Raw genomic sequence first — 9,422 nt, 5'->3', positions numbered from 1 at the left:
AAAAATGAAATGTGTAGTGTCATCAGATAATCTGAACCAAACCACAGAGTGACAAATTCCATTATACTCTATGTAATATAGTATTATAGAGGCTTATAAATATAACCAAAATCATTTTATATTTGCCTGCCACGTTGATCCCTTTCTGTGTCCATACGGGTTCTTCTTTTGTTTTACGGCTAATTTTTTCCCCCTTAAATACTTGTACCTTTCAATGATTGAACATTAGTCTCCTCACAAGAGATAATTTTTTCTTGACCATTAGGCCATAGCCTAAGGCTATAGGGTATGGTCATAACCCTCATGATCTCCATGACCCTCCACATCAGCGTCATGTCACTTACTTTTAATCCACCATTCAAAATCACTACCCTAAGGATGTGGTCATGACCAAAACCACTATTCTCTTATTTTAATTTATTTTTGTGAAAAGGGAAAGGAGGCTCATAGTTGTCATGGTTTAATCCATGTCAACTATGATAGATGAGTCAAGAGGATAGTGTAGCAATTCATTAATGGTCCTTCATGACTTTTGATGACTCAATCATGCCACCCACACCCTTTAGCCTAAGTGGCATATGTCTCCTTGCTTTATTGTGTGTTTTTAAAACCGTATTGTATTTAAGTTTTCAACTAATTTAGTTATTCGTTTATTTGACTTATCTGGTATTAGATAAGAACTAAAAGTTTGACTTATCTGGTATTAGATAAGAACTTAAGACTTAAGAACTATTAAATAGATAATATCTTTGAAAAGAAAACTAGAAATGATCATTAAATGTTACCAAACCAATATCTAACAACTGCCTTCCTACACTTCAATACCAACAAATATACCGGTAGTAGAAAATAAAATATAATATCTTTCGATAGCTAGAAAACAGTATTATGTATAATTTTAATTCTTATAAAATATTGTCATGTTCAAGACTCGAGTAGAGGACATAAAAAGCGTTCTCATTCTTATGGATGAAACATATATCGAAATTTCATTTTTTTAAGTAAAATAGGTGATGTACTTTTAATATTCAAACTACGGTGATGTAATTGGTTGTATGTCTTTCAGTTCCCCCTGGGAGTTTTTGGTTTGAAATAAATATAGAATCTTTTTTGCCGGTAAAAAAAATATATATTGTCGCACTTAAAATTTATTGGACATGTTTCCCTACGTTAAATTGTCTAAAAAAGGGCGAATTTTTTTAAGGGAATTTACACAGAAACACTACTAGAAAATCTGAAATTTGTTACACCAGTTTTCGTAGGAAATGCGTTACAAAACAGGCTTTCCTACACATTTGTGACAAATACCTGATGTAGGAAAATGCCTCGTAGGAAACCTGTTTCCAACGCATTTCCTACGCAATTTCCTACCCATTTCCTACAAAATCGTCGTGTCACAAACTGCTACAGATCTCCTACAACAATTCATAGTTATTTTTAATATATTATTTATGATAAATATTAATTATTATATTTTCAGAATTTTTTTAGCTACACATTTCCGACAAAAAATAAAAATAAAAAATTTCATTCAGCATTATTCGTGACAAATTTCCGACAGAAAAATAAAAAATAGTTGTTACAAATTTCCGACAAAAGCATTTTTCGTGACAAATTTCCGACAGAAAAATAAAAACAGTTGTTACAACTTTCCTACGAAACTCAGTATTTTTCGTGACAAATTTCCGACAGAAAAGTAAAAAATAGTTGTTACAAATTTCCGACAAAAGCATTATTCGTGACAAATTTCCGACAGAAAAATAAAAACATTTGTTACAACTTTACGAAACTCAGTATTTTTTGTGACAAATTTCCGACAGATAAAAGGAAATTAAAAAAAATTTACTATTTTTTTGACTGTTTTCCGACAAAAGTTTGTTTTTATGTTGTGACACATTTCCAACAGAAAAAAGCAAAGTCATTTTTTTATTATGACACTTTTCCGACGACCTTAATTTTTAATAGAAAAAAAATTGCAAAATAAAATTTAAATTTACATTTTTCTAGCAAAAAAAAATGCAGGAATAATCTTTGAACCAAGAACCTGTTTTACAAAATCCATCGAAATTCCAATAACACAAATTCAAAAATCATGCGTTGCAACGCAAGTTCAAATATGTTTAAACCGTAAACTAATACAATTTAACATATTTCCCAAAAGATATCAGAAACTATAACTAATTAGAAGGAGGACGCCAATTGTTCATAAATTCTTGAAGTTGTTGTTGAAGTTCTTCCCTTGCTTTCCTTTCTTCGTCAAGCCGAGTTGTAAGTAGATTCCTTTCTTCTTCAAGCCGAGCTTCAAGATCTACCATTTGAGTTCGCATAACTTGAACCTAAAACATTGTTAAAATGTATATAGTTATAATTAGTAACTACATTTTATAAAGAAATAGTTGACGCAAAGAAAAGTTCTTTATTGGTTTAATTTCGAAAGATAATAACACATGTATACATTCTCATACGATAAATTCTAATGGTCGGATCCTGTTTTATACGGTTTGTTTTTAATATGATATGACAAGAACTAACATTTTTAACTTTTAGTAACATCAATCGGTAATAAAGATACCTCTTCTTGAGACTGTTGGTACTCTGCGTGCGATGGTGCAGACCCGACAGAAGAAGAAGATGTCCCGGTCACCAAATAATCTAGATCCGAAGAACCTATCCCGTATACCCGGCGCGTGCGACCTTGTCCGACCACACGTGCCCACACCTCAGGGTCATCTGGAAACTCGCTATAGTTCGGCCCGTAAACCTCACGCATCGCACTCAAATAATCCCCCTACAATTTATCAAAACACGAACATTATATAAAAACAATACGAGTTAATTGCCATAGTAAACAACACATAATGAAGATAAATCTATGGAGAATAAATTAAAGGACAAGGGACGAAAATAAGTTAGTACTCAAATAATAAAGATAACTTACATATACTTTTTTGGCTCGTTCCGTACAAAACTTCAATTCCTCCAAGTTATATATGTCAATGTCCCCGTCCCACAATTTTTGCTTGCATTCTTTAGTGAGGTGGGTGTCCAGAAAGATTTGTTTAAAATTGGGTTCCTCATTCATTTTCCTTTTCTAAAAAAAGAGTGAAATAAATGTAAGGATTAACTTTATATATGGAGTTTTTTATTTCACTTGATAGCATGTGCCGGTAACGTAAACCAGTACCAATGGAATTTCCGTCGTGTCCCCACAGCAACCTGTGGGTTGAATACTGCTATTTAACAATCAAAACATTTAATAGAACAAGAATTTTTTACCCGTGTTTTGTGCCGGAGACCCGGTTGGCACTGGTTCAATTAATTAAAAGGCGATCACATGTTTGTCGGCCGGAAAAGACGATGGTTGCCCGTGGAAGAAAGTCATCAGGCACTAATTAGTAATAAAATATTTTAAATTTTAGGCAACGTGCTATAGGTAATTGGGTCTACTTTTGAACCTTTTTTTTTATTTTGTCAACACAGATGCAAGTAGTCTACTTTTTTATTCTGTGCTGAAATGGAATGGAATTGAGACTGAGATCAGAATCAGATGCTTTGCAAGGTAGTGTACTTTCTTTGCTTTTTATATCAACAGGAATTAACATGTGTACAAAATAATCTATCATACACACATATCATTAATTAATCAAGGTATGAAAACTTGTTCACTTACCATACGGGCACGACGCTCAGCATATCCCATTGATCCACCCGTGTGTCGCGATGACTTGCCACTACTATCAGCGCTCCTACGGTTTTTTGACCCATTCTTGGACTTGTTAAGCCAACCTTTTGTGTTCCAACGCTGTCAAAGAGTGTATAAATATGTATATCATAATATAATATCAAAACTTAATTAAGATAACCGCACAAAAAACTAAATATTTCTTTTTCTAAATATACACATAGTTAAGGTATGAAAGCCATTTAATTGAAGTGGTTATAGCAGATATATGTAGCCATTTAAAAGACAAAAACACATACTAGTATATTTAGCTTATTAAATACTCACTTACCTTACACAATTCACGCCATACTTCAAGAGATATTGCAGGAGGCGGAAAATCACGAATTTTGTCAAATTGTAGATAATTGGTTGGATCCATATCTTCGTGGACGGCACATGCCAACATTGTGGAGTCTATTCTCAACTGCCTCATTATGTCTCTATAACGTTTCTTCAGCACGTTAATAAACCCTTCATGTATGAGTTGCTCGTTAGCCGGATCCCAACTCCAACGGGTCTATAAAAATAAAAATAAAAGTTAAAAATGAAAACTTAGTAACAGTAGTAATTCATTCTATATTTAGAACCAATATTTATATGAGATAAAAATTAAAGAATTTATATATTACCCTAAAGCATTCGAACATACGAGCCAGTTTATCCCGTGGAATCTGCCTAAATGTCATCCAAGCTCCATCGTGATGCTGAGATAGTATACGAGTGATGCTCTTATGAACATCACCATGCCACCTATAACCACCCACAATCACTGCCACCGACCACCACCACCACTCACCGCTAAATTTATTACTCCGTTTTTCTTGCCTACCGAACAATACACAATAATAATTCATTCCATCCACATGGTAACCAAACAAGACATGGAATGGTAATGATCCATTGCATTCCCTCGTCCATTCCATTACCTAGTCCATTTCCGAAACACCAGGGACCAATTATGTACACTTATGAAAACAAAAAAAAGGTTGAACCGGCCAGACGAGAATCGAACCAGCGACACCCCACACAACACACAACAAACGAACACGTGACCGGTCGGGCTAAGCCCTCATTCGGTTATTTTATGAAGTTATATTATATTTATATACACATTAGGTATTTAATATATTGTCACAAATGTGTAGGAAATATAATTATTTTATTATTAATAAACTAAATTTAGTATTATTTATAAATATATAGTGTATATCCTTGTTATTACATGATTGTTTCCTACGCCTTTGTGACAAATCTAATGAAAAATAACTTTTTGTCGGAAATGTGTCACAGGTTGTGACACAATTCTAACGGAACGATTAAATCAACTAAAAAATAAATTGTTTGTCGGAAATGCGTCACAAGTTGTGACACAATTCTGACAGAATCAGCTAAAAAATAAATATTTTGTCACAAATGTGTAGGAAATATATTAATTTTTAATTATTATACTAATTTTACTATTATATATAAATATAGAAGTGATATCCTTAACTGTTTGTCGGAAATGTGTCACAAGTTGTGACACAATTCTGACGGAACGATTAAATGAACTAAAAAATAAATTGTTTGTTGGAAATGCGTCACAAGTTGTGACACAATTCTGACGGAACAAGCTAAAAAATAAATATTTTGTCAAAAATGTGTAGGAAATATAATAATTTTTAATTATTATACTAATTTTACTATTATATATAAATATAGAAGTGATATCCTTAACTGTTTGTCGGAAATGTGTCACCAGTTGTGACACAATTCTGACGGAACGATTAAATCAGCTAAAAAATAAATATTTTGTCAAAAATTGTGTAGGAAATATAATAATTTTTAATAATTATACTAATTTTACTATTATATATAAATATAGAAGTGTATATCCTTGTATTTATTTTTAATAAAATTAAGTAATATGACTTAGTTGTCGGAAATGTGTCACAGGTTGTGACACAATTCTGACGGAACGATTAAATCAACTAAAAAATAAACTATTTGTCGGAAATGTGTCACAAGTTGTGACACAATTCTGACGAAACGATTAAATCAGCTAAAAAATAAATATTTTGTCACAAATGTGTAGGAAATATAATAATTTTTAATTATTATACTAATTTTACTATTATATATTGACATAGAAGTGTATATCCTTGTATTTATTTTTAATAAAATTAAGTAATATGACTTAGTTGTAGGAAATCTGTCGCAACTTGTGACGCAGTTCCGACGGAATGTTTAATTTAACTAAAGAATAAATATTTTGTCACAAACTTGTAGGAAATGATTTAATAATCAACCTTTTGTAGATTATTTCTTACATATCTGTGACACAACTGTCAATTAATTAGGGTTTTTTAATTTTTTGTCATTGTTGCGTCAAAAATTTGACATAGAATTTTGGAAAAAAAATCGTAGGAAATTTGTCACAAATGTGTTTGAATCTGTGACAAAAATAATTGTGTAGGAAATTTCCGTAGGAAATCATGCACTTTTCTAGTAGTGAAAAACCAGCGACAATGTTCATAATATCTAGTGTGCTTTACTAGGTTATTCATCCAGTTAGGAGTGGCGGATCTAGCCCAAAAATTTAGAGGTATCCCAATTTTTTTTTTTTTTTTGGATCAGGGGTATCTTTTATATAAAATCTAAAAAAGTAAAAAGTTTACACTACGTAAACGGAGTTAAAAGGTAATTTTACACTATGAATACGATGTTAAGCCATATCCCAAAAATTTAGTATCGTTTATCTTGAAACTATTAACCGAGAGGACTTGTGCATATAATATATATCATCAGGAATTTAAGCAATAAAAAAATGGGTGTAAGCAATGAAACAAAAAGGACTTTATATGAAAATAAGAAAAAAGTTTACTTGACTTACTCGTACAACAGTAAGAGTTTTTGTAAAATATATAAATTATAATCCTACTTCTAACGAACGATTTCAAGGAATATTACGTGTAAACACCATATCATTCTTTTAAAAAATCATTTTAAATTAATATTAATTTTTTACTTGTTTTTAAATCGGTTAATATATTTACTGAATCAACAAAGCATTTTCGAAGACCTATTTTATTCTTTAAAGTTTATTTGGATACAGTATATTAACTGAATCAACAAAGCTTATAGTTAATTCCTGAAGCAAGTTTATTTCCCATATCTAATCTAATCTTTATCTTCTATTTTTTGTAATAAACGATTTTAATTAATGTCATATGTACCTCACAATTTATTCTTATATTTTATTGTTAATATAAAATATCCTTTTAATCCTTCTCCTTACTATTATCTCCCTATACTAATAAATAAAAATTTTCTTGTACACGTGTCACTCTCTGGTGCCTTATCATTTTTAATAATAATATTACATATTAATTTTTTATACACAAAATATAATATAATATAGTATAATATTAATTAATATAGTTAGAGATAAACATATAAATTCAAATTTAATTAATAATTATCTATAACTATCAAATCTATACTATATAATAAAAGAAATCACTTTATGGACACTTGTCATTATATTAGCCAATCTCTTATAGATAATTATAATTTTAATTTAATGTTTTCTAATTAATTATAGATAACCATCCTACTAAATATTACTTATTTAAATATCTTATATTATAGATAATATATTAATAATATATGAAGACCAGAATAAATAAAAACAAAAACTGAACTACTAAATGAATCGATAAATAATTTTTGAAACGAAAAAGGGATTTTTTTAAAGTATCAAACGACAGAAAAGTATTAGAGGAACATGCTTATTATATTAAATGATTTTGTTATGAGAGTTATCATATATTTCATTATAATCATCAAGGCAAATTTATCTATACTATATAATAAAAGAAACCATTTAGGACATTCATTATCATATTAGCCAATCTCTTATAGATAATTATAATTTTAGTTTAATCTCTTCTAATTAATTATAAATAACCCTTCTACTAAATATTATTTATTTTAATATCTTATATTATAGATAATCCTCCAACTAAATATTATTAGTTTAATATCTTATGGATAATTATTATTTAGTTTAATCTCCTTCTCATCATAATATTATTTATTTAAATTAATTATATTTGAACATTTTGTTTAGTTTGGTATCAAATAGATTTTACGAAACTTAAAACAAAATTAACTAATATTATTTATCATTTATACATTTACGTAGTTTTAAATAAAGGGTTAAATTTATTGTGACTTCGTTAATAAATTTTGCAACAACAGAATAATTTATTTTTATCACGAAAACCAAACTTTGTATTAATATATTAAATAATTTTATTTTCACTATATAAAATTACATTAACTCGACCCATGTAATACATGAGGCTTTTTAAGATATAACTTTTTATTATATGATATATAAAATTAGATTTATTCAATTCGTACAATACACCGGGTTTTTTAAGGATATATATTTTTATGATTTAGTACAGAAAACTACATTTATTCAAACCGTGTAATGCGCATATTTTTAAAGATTTAATTTTTTATTATTTTGTATATAAAATTACATTTATTCAACCCGTATAATACACATGGTTTTAAAGATATAACTTTTTTATTTGATATATAAAATTACATTTATTCAACCCGTACAATATGGTTCTTATAGATATAATTTTTTATTATTTAATATATAAAATTATATTTATTCAACCCGTACAATAAATGAGGTTTTTAAAGATATATTATTTTTATTACTTAGTATATATTCAACCCCGTGTAATACACGGGGTTATAACCTAGTAATATAATATAATATATAGTATATTAATTAATATAGTTAGAGATCAAACATATAATTTCAAATTTAGTTAATAATTATCTATAACTAATATAACTATATCAAATAACTTTTCATATTCCGGATATGGTTAAATGCATTTTACATGGGGTTTTTTTGATATAGTTGTAAATTTTGGTAACAACTGTTTGATACGTACAAATTTGAATAAAGTCCATATTTAACACCCTCCTTGAGTTGTGAAAACTTAGTGAACTCCGACTTTTCATGTGAGTTGTGAAAACTTAGTGAACTCTGACTTTTCATGTGAGTTTTAATTTGAATATTTAATTGTCGACTACTAAGGGGGTGTTTGGGGTTGAGTTTTGAAAATAGATTATGCGTTTTGAATAATCAGAATCAGATAATTAGCTGTAACAAAACGTGCTACAGAAAGATAGTGTTTGGATTTGATTATGTTGTTTGATATCACAATAATCAGATAATCAACATTGTTTGGATTTGATTATGTTGTTTGATATCACAATAATCAGATAATCAACTATTTGAGTGTTTGGCAAGTATATATATTTGAGTGAATTGCAAGTTTTGTCCTTTATCTTTAGGCCATTTTGCAAGTTTTGTCCTTTATGTTTAAATTTGACGAGTTTTGTCCTTTATGTTTAAAAATCAAGCACGTTTTACCCTTTGGGCCTTAAAAATCAAGCACGTTTTGTCCTTTATGTTTAAAAATCAAGCACGTTTTGTCCTTTATGTTTAAAAAATCAAGCACGTTTTGTCCTTAAAAATCAAGCACGTTTTCCCCCAAAGGGTAAAACGTGCTTGATTTTCAAACATAAAGGACAAAACTCGTCAAATTTAAACATAAAGGACAAAACTTGCAAAATGGCCTAAAGATAAAGGACAAAACTTGCAATTCACTCTATATATATG

The 9,422-nt window shown here is 29.1% G+C and overlaps 1 protein-coding gene across 1 annotated transcript; it reads right to left on the bottom strand.

Annotated features, from left to right (window-relative positions):
* Positions 1–2,073: 2,073 nt before the first annotated feature.
* LOC110871248 lies at positions 2,074–4,465 on the bottom strand. Its single transcript, XM_022120118.2, has 6 exons — positions 4,354–4,465; positions 4,014–4,241; positions 3,671–3,802; positions 2,939–3,091; positions 2,573–2,788; positions 2,074–2,336 (listed from the first exon to the last, which is right to left on the bottom strand). Exons 1-6 carry the CDS (start codon positions 4,408–4,410, stop codon positions 2,178–2,180), a joined length of 945 nt encoding a protein of 314 aa, XP_021975810.1. The 5' UTR covers positions 4,411–4,465; the 3' UTR covers positions 2,074–2,177.
* Between the last annotated feature and the right edge of the window lie 4,957 nt (positions 4,466–9,422).

Source organism: Helianthus annuus, chromosome 8 (genome assembly GCF_002127325.2).
Source record: "Helianthus annuus cultivar XRQ/B chromosome 8, HanXRQr2.0-SUNRISE, whole genome shotgun sequence".
Lineage (NCBI taxonomy): Eukaryota > Viridiplantae > Streptophyta > Magnoliopsida > Asterales > Asteraceae > Helianthus > Helianthus annuus.
This window is presented reverse-complemented; position numbering and strand designations above follow the sequence as displayed.

What these genes read in the sequence shown, in the direction of transcription:
- LOC110871248 (XM_022120118.2), bottom strand. Translation starts at nt 4,410, where the DNA reads ATGACATTTAGGCAGATTCCACGGGATAAACTGGCTCGTATGTTCGAA. An exon ending in GTATGTTCGAATGCTTTAGG is followed by an intron (nt 4,242 to 4,353) that starts GTAATATATAAA and finishes TTATTTTTATAG; the next exon opens with ACCCGTTGGAGTTGGGATCC. An exon ending in CTGAGCGTCGTGCCCGTATG is followed by an intron (nt 3,092 to 3,670) that starts GTAAGTGAACAA and finishes CTCTTTTTTTAG; the next exon opens with AAAAGGAAAATGAATGAGGA.